Source organism: Scatophagus argus, chromosome 6 (genome assembly GCF_020382885.2).
Source record: "Scatophagus argus isolate fScaArg1 chromosome 6, fScaArg1.pri, whole genome shotgun sequence".
Classification (NCBI taxonomy): Eukaryota; Metazoa; Chordata; class Actinopteri; family Scatophagidae; genus Scatophagus; species Scatophagus argus.
Genome location: NC_058498.1, coordinates 16,307,564 through 16,323,418, shown reverse-complemented (window position 1 = coordinate 16,323,418; position 15,855 = coordinate 16,307,564). Strand labels below are relative to the sequence as shown.

Here is a 15,855-nt window from a genome sequence, read left to right as displayed (position 1 = left end):
TATATTAATTTCAGAGAACATAACTCAGTGAGGGACAACGGTTGAGAATCTGCAGATGACTCACATAGGATCATACCACTACCACGTCCACCCAAACTCATCTTACATTACAAACATTAGCTATTATCACCTTTTTCCACCGAGACCTTTTGTCAGGTATCCAGAGTCAGATGAAACCTGTGTTGATTTCCTACTGAGACCGAAACACTCTATAGCACACATGGACTTAACATTTCAGTGAATAGGCTGGATTTATTTCTTCTCAGGCTAGTGGCAGTGCCTGCTGTGGTTTTCTACTGCAACTTTAGCGCGATGTGTTTTATAGCGCAGGCCAGAGACCAAAACAAGAAGACAGAGAGTTAGGCCTGGGGGACATTTTTGACTCTGTATGTTTAAATTACATTCATGGAGTTAGGGAGAAAAGAGGATCAGTGTGTGTGTGGCACATTATATGTTTGACCACTGAGGAAATTACCGCCATCAAAGTCAATAAAGTCTTTCTTACAGATGAGACATGCTGGCAGCGTTCTGGCCCTCTGACATTCAGCCCCAGACCCATCCACCAACAGAGAAAGTCTACACAAACATATGGGTCTTTTGGGTACATAAGTTCTTCCAGTCTCTTCATGCCCTTTAACTTGCAACAACTTTATGGTGCCCCAATGGAAATCTCTCTTTCCCGTCCACCAAAAGTTCAGTTTTTAAATACAGGTCTTTGCACGACCACGAAAAAGCCTTAACTGACTGGTTCAAATTGGGCGGTCTGCATGTGGCCGTACGATGTCTCCTCACCTACATATCTCCCCCCAGGCTTGATGACAATAGCACTCCTACTGCGAGTCTCCTCCTCAACCTGGGCCATGCTTTCCCTGGCCTTCTGGTAAGAGTCGTCTGTGGCACATACTGTAATCTTGTCCTGGATCCCACCCAAACAATCCAGCTGAATGCTCCCTTCACTGCCAAAACAAAGAGGAGATGGTGAGAGAGGAAGAGAGGTAGGAAGAGAGAGGGACAAACCGATATCATGTTATATTTTAGAGGATGCTACCTTAAAGCACTCAGCATAAATCCAGCAATTCCTGCGCAGATGAGATCCATTAAACACCCTGAGGGCACAACTATTATTTTTTCAATTTTCATCCAACTGTGGGTTCCCACAGTATGACTCACTGCCGCGTCAAAGCCCTTTCTTTCCTGACTTTCCGGCTCTCTTTGATTCCCCTCTACTTTGATGAGGATCTGGCAGAAAATGAGGTGGTGCTGGCGCAGTCAGTGGAAGCAGAGCTCTGTCATTTGGGTTTTAGATTGGAACACGAGGCTGATTAGGATCCAGTCAGAGATGTGGATGAACTCCACCTGACCCACTTGTTAAAAATATTTTGTGCATAATGGGGTCACAAACTTGACTGTCAGAAGCAGAAGGTTCTGGTTGTTCCACATTCTGTTTCTCTACTTCCTTCCCCTTCCACACAGACATCTGGTCCTATTCATTTGATTGAGTCAACACATTTTTTCATGCGTGCAGAATGTGTTTATTGGGCTAATACATGGAAAGGGATGGACTCACATCAAAAACAGATCTTGCGCTGTTGCAACTGCTACTACAGAAACAGACAACACTTAGAGCAGAAACCAGCGTTGTCTGGCAAAATGTATTTGAACACTTAATTTACACTAAAAATGTGATAAAGCCAAACACTAAATGCATTCACCGTTCTGAACAACTTCATCCTCCTTCAAAAAGTTATTACATTTAATACAATAGTTGGAAAAAATGAATTTCACTGATTCACCTCACGTCCTCACTATGTTTAAAAAAAAGACTGCCTGCCTGGAGACACTCAGACTCATCTCACAATATCGACTATTTAGACCAAAAACAAAGACAGTAAGGTTAGTGACAGTGACATTGCGTTTCTGAAAAAGAAGAAACAGTAGCACATTTGATAAAAGAGAGAAATGGCTGAGATCCAGTGTTTGGTTTCACCTGGTGATGTATTGCTGGATGCAGTCGAAGCTGCCCTGGGGGTTGTCTCTGCCCACATTTGACAAGTAGAAAGTAAACGTTTGCAGTTCACTGGAATTTTCTGACCGTGGTATAGAAATTTTCTGTTGAAGACAAAGAAGAAAGACATGGGTGTATGAAATCAAGATGAGGTGTCCCCGTGGCCTCCAAGTTATACCTACTTTTAATAAATCTCAGTTCTGAAAAGAAATTAATATTTCCAAGCCAAACTACAGACAAATAATAGTGACATTTTCCATCTTCATAAATGTGTGTTTCTCCTTTTTGGGACCTGTGTATTATCAATATCAGTAAGATGCTTTTCAGTCAAGCTCTAAGAAAAGATGACTTACTGCAGACTTAAACACCAATTTTTCTATTTGATGTACTCAGTCCTGTCAACAAATTACAGTGCTATATTGCTTGAAAACCTGTCCCAGACCAGACAAAACTGTGAATGAGCCCCAGGCATTTTCATTTTCAAAACACGGCTTTCAACCGCTTAAAAGCTTAAAATCTGCTTCCATGTCTTCTTCCATCTTATTTCTAGTAGGATAATCTATGCGCTGCAGAGTGTTCATAATTGTGTTCCCAGTTTGTGACTAGAGGAACCTCTGGCAAATTACTATAACAGAAGAACTATGATAGGTATTTGTGCAGTCTCTAGCCCTCATCAGTTATGCACATCCTATTCCCCTGCCAGAATAACCTCTCTCCCACACTATAGGTGTTAGTTTTTAAAAACTATAGCAGAGGTGGGATTAGCCACTGCGAACTAGTGCTCCCAACTTCTGCAAACCTCTAATCATCAGCAAGCTGCTGGATATGTAATAATCATGCATGCAGATGTGGTATTTTTGCTTTACATCTTGCACTATTACAGTTTAGGCACTGGGTGAAAATGGTATATTTGGAACATATTTAATGCAGTAGTCAGTAATCTTCTTAGAGAGAAACATGAAAGGGAGAGCAGAGGAAACACGGGGTGACACTGAAACCTTGCCCTGCCAATTCAGCTTACCCGATTCTACCTCAAAATAGATTTAATGCCCTGGTATTAGAATGTGCATTCAAGAGTTAATTAATTTGATAAGGCCTACGGAAAAAAAATACGGCCAAAGTAGACTAATGGTAAGAGCAGAAAGAGTGTTATGTTTTCAGCAGGGCCTAGTATGCTGTGCATCACACTGAGCCAGGGTAACAAAGGATAGCTGAGGTTACCAAATAAATTAGTACTGCCAGTGCACGTCCTCTTGACCAGTGAGCAGCTCACTGCCAGTGACCTAACCTAGTAGAGAGGCTCAGCCTGTGACTCACTGCTGGGACTGACATGTGGCCTGGCTGTGGGCAGCTCAGCCCTGTTTACCAAAGGTCTTGGTACGTGTGAAGGCTGCAGGTGGCAAACTATAAATAAAACACAATGTCCTTTATTTACCCTCCTGTGCTCTAAGTTATCAATAATGCTCCATTCCTATATGACAAAACACACAGTGCCTCAGTTGCAGTCCAACACATGATCAAAAATTAATAATTGGCATAGAAAAATAAACTAATAATAATAAATAAATAAACCCTTTACAAAAGATGGTCTGAAACCCTCGTGATGAGCTGACTTGACTCTGGGTAACAAGATACATTAACGTTATAAGTTCTGAATGTTCTTGCTTTTTATTTGCACTGCTGCTTCATTCCTGCCTCTTGCCCAAGAGGCACTACTAGACCTCAAGTGCATTCTTTGCTAAGTCTTACATGATGTTAAGCTACGTCATGGCTACAAACATCAACCAGTCAGTACTGCCATTGCCAACAACAGGAAAATAGTTCTGGACAATCCAATCATGACACCGTTAGCCACATTTTCACTTGTATCTCTGCTTTAAAATGTGAATTACAGCAAACAGAGAAAAAGCAAGGAAGAAAAGAACACGATACGCATATTTATTCTTGGTTTCATGACAGTATTACAGGCTATGTCCAGTCTCAATGGTGAAAGACACTTTACAGAACATAAAACACAATGTGGTAGTTTAAATAAATCAAACAGTAGGCTTGTTGGCAGGTGGTAAGCTATACTGTGCCATGGGCGTGGAAAAATATCTGAATCTACAGCTGGTAAAGTCTTATTAGACACTCGTGTTGTTGCAGAAACACAGATGAGATATGTTGAGTGTGTGAATCCAGAGAGGAACTCACTGAAAGGCAAGGCAGTGGGGGGGTGGCACAATCGACTCAGTGACTCACATCACAGAGGATGAAAGAGGCTCTCCCACACCAAATGGCTCAGGTTCCGGTTTAACAAACTTGTGAGTGTTGCAACCACGATGTGCATACACTATTTTACTCATCCATGAATGACTACAGTTTCTAAAGAAAATGGGTCAGATGAAAGCTGATTGGGGCTTTTCTCTACTTTGTCTTTACTGTGCATCCAGACTGCACTGTTTCTTTGTTCACTTTGAGACTGGGTGTTAGGGAAAAGCCAGTTAACTGCAAAGTTATATGTGTATATAACATACATGTAACAAGATAACATTCAAGATAACATTGCAACCATAACTGATTTCTTCTCTTAGTAACAACTAAAAACACACATGTTAAAATTACTTTAAACTGCAAATTAAAAACATTGGTTGAAGTCATTATCAAAGTTCTGAGAGCTTCAGCCAACTGTTGCCATAAAACCAAGACAAAATAAAGCAATGGAAAAAAGCACACATTAAAAAGAGCCTGGAGAGATTACTTAAAACACTGACTGAAGGGTGGGGACTGACAATTAAACACACCACCTCTACAAGTAATAATCTCCTTTACCCAATGCATTCTAAGGGGTGGAGCTGATTTAAAACAGGTTTTCCATCCCCTCCTTGTTCAGCCAGCATCAAGCCTCATCTTCTCATTGTGCATGGCATCTAGCAAACAATGCCTCTTTTCAGGTCGGGGTTACTGAGAGAGGACTGACCCCCACGCACTTCATCTAGTCCTCTGTTCGAGGCCAGGGAAGAGAGAGAGAGGGAAAGAGGGAGCAAGAGGCAGATGAGACAGAAAACAAAATCAGACCGAGATGGCCAGACACACAAAGGTGACATCAAAGATAGTGACAAGTGATTTGCTTCATGTCAACTCAAGTCATCACATCTTTAGTGTTAAAAGCACACCACACTGTAAAGACTACAACAACCCATGGCCAGCTCACCCTTGTCTGCTTCAGAATGAGATAACTAGACAGTAGTCTGTATTCGTGATACGAAAATCAAAGACAAAAATGAAAACATGAGATGAAAAGTAAAATGCAAACCAAACTATGCGGGTGACATTGCCGATTTGTCCTACTCAGATGAATGCTCTACTCTATTCAGAGAGCTCTCTCTCTGCCTGCCTCTGCAGCAGATTAAACATGCTAAATGGCCAAAGTGCTTTGGAAGGGTCGAGTAGTGTCAATGGTGCTGGATGAACTGGCAAATCTACAACTAATATTCAGCTACATACGCTCAACAATAGCCTGTCTATTGCTCTGGTTTGTTCAGAAAAAGAATAGAACCTCCATACACTCAATGCCACGGGTCACTTGTTGAGTGATAATAAAGGGGAGAAGCATGTATCACTGTTTTCTTTGCATCTATCATTCGTTTTTGGCCTTTAAAGCCTTTCTTCTCTTAAAAAAGGTTGCAAGAAACATGTTATATATGTGCACAGTTAGTGAGAGCTCAGGGAAAGCTGTACAAAATGAATGAATATGAGTGAATGAAAATGCAATCTTGTCATGACAGCCAGGCCATCTGCTCTATAATTTAGCCACTTTCACACTTCTGACTAGCATTCTCATCTCAACACTAACAGATTTTCCTCCATGGTGAGCCTGCTGCACCAGTAAAACACATTCATTACTTTAGTATTTCAACAGCCTCAAAACATCACGGGCCGTATTCACAAACACCGTGACAATATTCTCAGAGGGCTCCGAACTGAGTCTAATAATATCTAGCAAGGAGTCCTCGCTTAGGAGTGATTGCAGAAAATTCTCAGAGCAACTCTGGGGCAAGGAAGGGTCAAAGACTTTTATCTTAGTGAGAAGGTGTGATTGACCCTCTTCCAAGGTATGATGCATTCTGTTAATTACTGTGATTGGTTGATGATTAAATAAATAAAAATCCACTTTTAGTGATAAAGGACCAAGTATGTCTTTATTACGCTATCCAATACCGTGCTTGCAAGCTGTGTGTTATACTGCAGTGCCCACAGAAAGAGGTGTTGGCAGTAGTTGTACTATAATGTGAGGGTGCAGCTGTTTGTAAGCAGTTTTTGCTTGTCATCTTTGTGCCTCAGACATGGGAGTGTTAACTCTAAGCGTAAATTGCTTTGGTACCTGTAGGTCACAATGTGCCACGACTCTATTTTCTACTGCATTCCAAAGTTTTACTCTCTTTAATGAGTGGTGATTTTCAAACTGTATTCAATGTTGAACTTTAAAAATAACATAAGGCAAAGTATTCTGGGCACAACTCTGTGTTCTTGCTGTGTCATTATTTAAAAAAAAAAAGAAAAGAAAAAAGTTTAAGTTGTTCCTCATCAATTTTCAGACAGTCTTTTTTCTAAAACTTCCTCCTCATTGTAGTTTTAGCGATTGTGTTATTTTCAAATTTAGATGCTGACACTTCGTGTAAGACCGGAGTAGCAGACAACAATTAATAAATAATTAATTACTCTTCTACACCAAGGACCCACATTTAACCAGCCTCTCTCAATATGGTTCCAACCACTGCTGGACCATTTAAGATCTCATTCAATGATCCTGTGACAAGCTAGTGTCAAACCCTTCTCACAAGATAAAGGCAATGTTTAATGTTTTACAGAGAAGGCAGTGGGATTCAAAGAAACAGAAATCTATAGAAATGGAAGGAATCTATAGAAGAAGACATATATCTTAGAGATGCCAGAAATCCTGCCATTGTATGTAGGTGGCCACGTTTACAGTAATGCTCTCAAAGAGCCTATAATGACAACATTTTTGGCAGAGAAGGATAGTCAATAAAAACACAGTGCAAAACACAAATCACTAAATGAACAAGATCTTTGGATGCCACACTAAACTGAAACTCACAGTACAGAATTGCACATTACACAGATTGTTCATTCATGTCAGACTGGATAGGCTCACACATGCAAACCCTGCCTTTTGCCATACAGGACGCACCTGCTTGTGTAGGGAATGCTTGAGAGAGCATAAGGATGTTTATTGTCTCCTTGGGGACTGTTAATTGCTCATATAGAAGGTACTGGCGCCATTGCGCGAGTTATGTCACCATCATAAACAAGCAGGTACCAGTTAACAGAAAGAGGCACAGTTTCTTGCATTCTAGGACACAAAAACAATCCACTTGCCCCTATTGCAGCAAAGAGGCAAGGCAGGCAGAGGTCACTTTAGTTTGGCTGCAGTGGTGAATCATAGCAGTACATTCTTCCCCTTTCCTTACCTGTTCTTTAAATACTTCCATTTATTACTAGTGCTGTTAATACTGTAGAAACTAAAAATTACTGATAGTAGACACTAAGCCATCAACAAGGCATCAGCGACAAAGTAATGGAGAGCAGCCTTCTCCAACAGAAAAGCACCACATGTGGTACTTGATACTATCCGAGAGATGTCTCAGAGAAACTGATGCATTAAGGTCAAATTTCATCATTAGCCAGAGTTCCCACTATGAACAGAAACTTGAGTCTACCAGGAAAAAATCCAAACAAACATGGTCATTCCTTTATGTTTCTTGATATACTGACAGTACAAATGAGAAGTTATTAAGAACAATGCAGAGACATTTTAAAGAGGTTTAGAAATACTTTTCCTGTCATGTCACACATGGTGAGGGTCTCAGTTAATGTTTGACACATTTTAGAGCCAAAATTAAATAAACCAAACCTTGCTGACAGTTGCAAGAGAGACTGAGGAAAATTCTGCCAGTTCATGTCCCAGTGACAGAAGCGATTTAAGATCACACAGTGCTGACACAGCACATGACACATATGGAAAAAAGTACATCATTAAATTCTAAACTGCTTTGACAGCATCCAGCAGTCAAAGCATCTAGGCAGTCAACTGCAACTAAGACATGGTAGTGAAGGGATAGCTAGCTTTCAGATACCATCATCACATTTTGTTTGAAAAAGCATGTGTGCATGTGTGTGTCAGTGGTGTCTAAGCTTCAAAAAGATCTCTTGAAAATTTTAATTACTGAGTTGCAAGTCAAGATGAATAAAAAGTAATATCTGGCTCTTACCCCTTGGTTCCCATTAAACCTGATCAATGGTCGTGATGACAGAACCTAGAAAAAACAAATGACAGCATTGTTAGATAAATGTCACAGTAACACATTCAAGGAGTCACATTTACACAGGCACATTTACAGACAGACTCTTACAGGTTATGAAACTGACAAACTGTAATGAACTACTTCTGTATGTCTTTAAGAATAAGAATTTAATTAGAGCTATTGAGATTAGTTAATGAATCAATTAGTTACAAAGTTGCCTATTTTGATAATCGCTTAATCAGTTCAGTCATTTATCAACCAAAGATATCAAACAATTGCTGGTTTGAGCTTCTTAAATTCAAAGATTTGCTGATTTGTTGACTGTGGACTTTTTTGACATTTCATAGACTAAATGATTAACCATAAAAAATAGATCAAATCAATAGTCAAAGTAAGGTAAGTAAGAAAGACAAACTTGAATTACCACTTGACTATCGCCAGCATGGAGGCACAAAATGGCAATTTAAGTGCAAATAATTGCTGGAAATATTACACTGACTTTTTAAGGCATACACCAAGCGCTGCAATATCAATTCATCCATAGCTATGGTTAAGTCCACTATAATTTCGGATTTCATCGAGTTTCTTTTTTTACTGCCTTTGTTCTCAGCTATGGAAAAGAGAACCATGTACTTTGACAATGCAGGCTCCTACGTAAAACCTGTTTAACACAGGTTGACTGAGAAAGATTTACATAAAAGCCTTTGTTTTAAGTAGATGTTAAAAGAGAGAAACCACAATTTTAACATCATTCTCTATTCAAAACCATGAGATTACAATTCCAAATTTGCATTAGCTAAATTTACATCATGAATTCACATTATGAAGACAACTTCTACAGGCTTGGTCTACTACCAACAACCATTTACTTTTTAAATCATTTATCAAGATCCAACGCAGGTTTTAGTCAACAATACATTATTTATAACTGATGTAAATTCCTTACACTTATAAGAAATGCTCATACAAATTAAAAATAAATAAAAGTGTTAAGAGTACATGTTGAATCTCATCATTGCTTTGCATATTAAGTGGACCACCTGAAAATCTAATGACTGAAAAGCACACCCGTCACATTCAATTAACTTCCTCTTCAAGCCAAAACAGTTAGCACATCTGGTATCATTTGACGAAAACTGACTGTGTGATTGTGTGTGTTGTTGTCAGCCAGTAACTGAACAGCTGGAGCACCAGCTGTTCAGTTACTGGACGTTTTAAAAAGTATTTCCAGAGAAAGAGGTCAACCAATAAAGCTGCAGAGCAGAAACACAATGACTTCGCTGTGGTTGAACATGTTAACGTGACAGAAAAATAATTTATTTTGAGTCATTTTTCATGCACACGTGCCAATCTTTGCCAAGTTTCAGCTCCTCAGTTGAGAAGTTTTGCAGATTTTCAGACAAAACATAAAAAGGATGACATCACCTTAGACTTCACACAAAATTTCACAGGCATTTTTCACCAGTTTCAAGTCTCAGCAAATTAATCAGTAATTTGTTTTTGTTTTGACAAGGAAGACATATGGTTATTGTTTATCGTCCAAAAATGCCTATTCCAGTGTGACTGAAGTTGTAAAACAAATATGAGAGACTCCAAGCAGGTTGAACACCTTTACCCTGTGGATGCTGAATACGTCAAGTAAGATGGCCTATTTAATGAAGCACAAGAAGCAGAATAATGTCCCCCTGAAAGTTATGTTAATTTGGGAAATGCAGGAAAGAGGAAGGGCTGAAAAGAGTTTCTACTTCACTTTTAGTTGTATCCAGCCATTTCAGTATCAGATCCACAGTACTGGGGTTTCTCTGTGCTTTCAGTTTAGGGTTAGATTTCTTAGTTTCAACATTTTAAAAGGAGTAAACCCAAGACATGCAGCACTTTCATTCCACTAAGTACAGATTCTACAGAACCAAAAGAAACAGTTAACAGCAGTCAGATTCCAGTTGACCGCAGCAGCTGGACAACTATAACTGTCAGGCCCCATCTTTTACATGGAACGGCATTAGCAACAACAAAGCAGCAAATCAAAGAAATAAATCATTGTTTTCTGATTGTTTCATTGCCATTACGTTCTAAAGCACAAATAAATGCACCTTCGTACCATCCTGCAGAAAAGTGTCAAATTGCTGGATTGAAAAGACAACAGACCTGCAGCTATACATCCATGACACAGGCTGAACAAAGGACAGAGACGGCGGCAACAACACAACTTGGTCGCTACATTTTAGCCTGTAGTCCGATCTCACACCTAGCGTCATTGGCTGGGGGCTACGTGCCCATTATCCAAAGTCTGAAATGTCCCCAGGATGGCAAAATAATAAGAAGGAAATAAAGGCACATGCAGGGTCTCTGCAGACACCACCATACACTTCTAATGGGCCATAAGTGATGACTGAGAGCTGATGCTGACATTTCAGCTACGCCCAACAATATTTTTACATAATTATAATGGTTATGGAAATATATCCAGGATACACTGGTTTTATTTGCAGATTGCATATCATATCATATCAGTGGACTACCAACAGTGGCAGAGGTATGCCCTCTCCAAATGCCCTTATAGTTGGTAAATACTATCGCTAAGGGAACAAACTGTGAACTGTGAGAGGAATAATTTTGGAATTTCATAGACTGTAGGAACTAAAAATTCATGAGCATCAAAAGGAGGAGGTAGCTTTCTTCTTGTCTCTTCTTCCTTAGTAGTGCTTTTGTGGATCAATGAAATCAAGTGGGAGAGCTAAAAGTTCAAGGGAGGACATGCCTATTAAAAACGCAATGTGCTGTGTATTCTTGCTTGGTCCTGACCCAGAGATATGGAGCATGCATACACAGATGACCGTATGTGTGTCTGTCTGTCCTCTGTACAGCTTTACATACACTCCAACTTTCAGTTTTTTCACTTGAAGTCTAAATCAGTGTTTGGTTTCATTTAAAATCTAGATCCAGTCCACTAGGTTAAAACGGGCATCAGTGACTTTTAATTCCATGACATTATGCAGATGTACCACACCTTTTAATTATGGCTGCCTGGTGAACACTGCACTTGAGAAAAAGATTTCTGTTCATGTCACAGATGTAGAGAGTCTATGCAAATCCTGCCCAAACTGTACTGAAAGAGCTTTGGAGGTTGCAACTAGTTTTGCAAACCTTTTATTAATATTGCTACTTAATACCTTGACAATACTTCCCCAGCTAAAAGCACCACCAAGTCTGTTACAAAGTTTATTTACATTTATAGATTAACAGTTTAGCTGGAAATGCTGGACGTGGTATGTTCACACAATCTGAAGGAGTAGCATATTTTGTACCTTTTTACAGATACCCCTTCAACCACAATCACTGACCATCTTATCCCTTCACTTACTTCTAATCCTGCAACTGTCACTACTATTACTTCTACTACTATACAAACATGTCAAAATAACTGAAGAGGTTGCAATAAATTGGGAAATTAACTTTTTTCTGTCCAGTACAAAAGATATCCAATCTGTTGATCTAGGGTTCTGAGTGTTGATGGTTTGTAGGGATTATTTATGATTATGTTTACAGACCTAAGTAAATATGGTGGCCAATAGCTGACTGTGTCCTCTCATAGTAATGCAAAAGATCTGGCATCAAACTGTGGGCCGTACTGTGTTTTAGCCACACTAATGGAATGGTCCAGACTGAAATATCCCGTCTTCCAGAAAACTTTATCAGATCAAAATTTTCATTTGATTTTTATTTTGATTTAATACTCAGTACCTGCAGCATTCCTATCAGTCTCATCTGCTCTTTGTGTTTAGTTACCAAATGTTAACATTCTAAACTGAGATGAGCATTTTGCCATGCTGCCTTTAGGTAAACACTAAATTTAGCTAAAAAACTAACTAACATGCTGTGTTGCGCATGGTATCAGAGACAGAAGGCACAGCATAGTCTAGAATAGCAATTCACCTTGATTAACCTTTCTTGGCCTTAAATAACAAAATCAAATCAGAATTAGACAAAAGAAGAAATCCACGGCTTTGTCTATCTTGTCATTAGCACAATATTGTGTCACTTAATCCTGAGCTCTAAACACTCAGAGCCTATCCAGAAACACCATACCTTTCATGGAGCCACGCTCCCTGGTCTACCCCTGTAATGTATAACGCAGCACCAGTTTTAGCTCTCCCACCCTGTGCTCCCCACCCCACCCCCACCCCCACCCCAGCACTGCTAACATAGTGCTACCCTCAGCCTGTTCATTTGAATGGGCTGCTGACATGTCACTATTCTCTGGGACCAGAGCCCAGAACGTTCCACAGAGCTAACCTTAGGGACAGAGTACAGGTCCTGACCATGGATCGATGACAAGGCTGTGGATGTTCCCACACGCTGCCAACTAGCAACAGTGTAGGGATCAGCTGGACATAGCATGGACTTGCAGCCAATCAGCCCGTGATAAATCTGAACTGATGACAATGTGTTGTTCAAGCCTGTTTCCCACTACAAAATAAACGTGCCCTTCACACTACACTTTTTCTCCCGGTATTAGGAACAAATTTTACACAGCCTTATTTTCTGTGAAAAATATGCTTTTTTTAGTTTTAGGCTCTAACATTTCAGCAGGTAATTCTGTTATAACACAGAATCTTAGTAGTAGCCAAAATTTTATGAAAAGCTGCTTTTATTCAGTGTCTATTCTTCATGGTCCAACATAAATCACATAGTCCAACAAATAATGCAGTCAAGATCTGAGACTTTTATACATTGGAAGATTTGAAGTGCACTCATGAGTTCGTCTTGATCCAATTATTAGTCATTGTTTAAATTTATTTGTTTAAATGATCTTTGTTGGACAAGATATCCTTGACATGCTCATGATTGTTTTGCCAAAAGATCCAAAATGTATTCTTAAAAAGGGATTGAGAATAATGATATATATTTGAGTAACTTTCTATTTGGTCTCTCAGGTTGCAGTGCCAAAGGATTTCTTTTTGTAGTGATGCACACAGGAATAGCTATGTTTAAATCTCTATGGGTTTGGCTGCGTCATCGAAATTGTCAGGTGTTTAGTTGCATTACTGTCACACTGATGAGATGGTGCACCTGTCTAGGATTTCAGAGGTGGAGGGAGCACTTTGTGCCAGGTACTCTGAAAGGTTTAAATGGTACTGGGTGTCCGTACTCTTAATACTCAGTGTGCATGCATCACTGCTGAATGTGTCTTGTGTGTACAAACGTGCTATACCAGTCTAATCCTTTAAAAATATCCAACAAGGGAGTGTCAGATGAGTTTGAAGTGACAGTGTGTTGACGTAACATACTAGCAGAAAAGGTTAACTGAACCTACTTGTTGGTGTATTTACTGTAAGTGGCACCTCAGTGCAAAGAAACCTTTGAAGCTTTTAGTGTTCTTTATTTCAGTATTTCAGAGTATTGAGCTACCTTTGATCTTGTGCTTGAAACAGCAATACAGATTTCTTGTATGCACTACGTTTTTCTCGTGGGGGTGCAGGTTGAGTCTGACACACTACAAGCACACTACATTATCTTTATCTTATTAACAGCAGTTCCCAACCAAGTTCCCAGCCCAAATTGTTTTTTTTTTTTTTTTAAAAAACGCATTGTGTTTGCCTTACATTCTTACTTAAGCCAGTCCAAACTACAACATGAGACAATTCAGGTTGATCCACTTTACAGAGCTACATTTCGTGTACTTTGACGTGAGCGTATCACTACTGAACTTTGAGGAATCAAAGGCACACCTGCCTCATCACAAAAGAGACATTTAGCAGAAAACTGAAGTGAGCGTCACTCCTCAACTGGCCACCAAAAAAAACCTACTGTCAGATCTTCCTCAAAGTTCAAACAGCTGTCATCTACTACTAATGTGCAGCCTTGACAATAGTGATGTGAAAGTGATGACCCAGCAGGCATTTAAAGTTAACATAAAAAGGGTGAAAACTAAAAGCCTGAAGCAAAGCAAGAAAAATAGCAATTTCGATTAATTTGAAAGAATGTAAAATTTGTTATCGGCCTGCACAATATTAGGAAAACCTGCAATGATTAGAAACATTGTTCAATGTTGTGATGCTGACATGTCCTGCAATAAAGCAAAGAGTCTCATTTCCAGGTGTTGCAGGCCTTTAACTTAGATAAAATAAACAAACAAATTTCAGAACAGTTGTATGACAGAAAGTGGATCCAGCCTTAACATAAAATAAATGAATAAAATGAAAAGCTGCAAGACTTCTGTCTCACACACACACAAACAGAGAAAATGAATTGCAACAGTGATATCTGTCATCACTTTCACACATCACTTTCAATTATGAAAATAATTTTGTTTGGAATTCTCTTATAGAGAAACTGATATTTTATGATTTGGACAACCAACATTTACTTTGAAAAAAGTTAAATTAGTAATACCTTGTATTAAAAAAAAAATTAATAGGCCAGTGTTGATTAAAAATGCCTTGCTTTCTTCACAACAACAATGCATCATTCAAGTACATGAAATTTTATATATATATAAAAAAAGCTGCATAACCACTTACATTACTGGTGTTACCACTGGTGTCAGATGAAGACAAAAATCTAGTACATCTGGGCCATTTCCTTACAAGTGAACAAAAGAATATTTCGGTGCTGCCTGATTTTGCCCTTTTTACAGTTTCCCCCATACTAAATGATGTAACAAAAGATGGTCATACTTATATGTGACTTAGAGGTACTGTTTGTCGTCTCTCAGCTGGGTTGAAATTGAAATTAAAAACACAGTCTGACTGGACATGGGAATGTTATTTCCTTGCTGCAATTACCATGTACAATTGACTGTCACTGGGCTGACAACACTGATAAAAATAAAACATTTTGACCCTGCAGGGTGAGAGGCTGACAAAAAGAAAAACTAGACTAGTAAAATCTCTTTTATTAGTCTTTTCAAATTTGGAGAAGCCTGCACTGATCTCAACAGAGATTCCTTCAAGGTTTCTGCATTGATGCAGCAATTTTTCAGACACATAAAGGTATATTATGCAGGATTTCCCTAAAAAACAATGAATAAAAAAATACAAATATACAAAAATAATCCCTCCCTGTCATCCTTTTTGCTTCATTACAAGTGTGTGGCAGTGTCTATATCTGCAGAGACTCTGCCCTTCATCTGTATTTTCTTGCTGTGTTTGGGATGTTTCTAGATGTTATGGATTCTGGGGACTGTTGAGTCTCACTGCCAGGTAGTCAAATACATTACTGATTTGTGGCAATTTGATGAAAATTTATTGCAAATGACACAAAGACAAACTCTGCTCTATGAGGTTGTCAAATACAAATATTTTGGGTTCATGGCAATTTGACGACCTGGAATGGGACTCTTCAGAACTGCTTACTGATGGGTTTACAAACAGCAAGAGACAAATCTGCATAGTACGCTTTTTAGTCTGAGCAGTGATTTATTATAATTACTCACCTACTAAGTGACACAAAAAACTCTACGTGCAGTAACATGTTCCTCTGGCTCCAGTTAAAATTTTACACTTGTACGTGTTGACAAGCACCAAAATGTATGAATACAGATCA

At 39.1% G+C, this 15,855-nt stretch overlaps 1 protein-coding gene across 2 annotated transcripts in view; it reads right to left on the bottom strand.

Moving 5' to 3' along the window:
- Positions 1–15,855, bottom strand: part of ell (elongation factor RNA polymerase II) — a 32,925-nt gene that overhangs the window by 10,688 nt on the left and 6,382 nt on the right. The window contains exons 2-5 of one of the 2 annotated variants that reach the window (XM_046390720.1): positions 8,278–8,322; positions 1,988–2,109; positions 1,049–1,106; positions 793–956 (exon numbers count right to left, since the gene is read on the bottom strand). In XM_046390720.1, the coding sequence (XP_046246676.1) occupies positions 793–956; positions 1,049–1,106; positions 1,988–2,109; positions 8,278–8,291 (358 nt within the window). In that variant the 5' untranslated portion in view covers positions 8,292–8,322. The remainder of the gene's footprint in view (positions 1–792; positions 957–1,048; positions 1,107–1,987; positions 2,110–8,277; positions 8,323–15,855) is intronic. The other variant, XM_046390719.1, reaches the window with a different exon arrangement.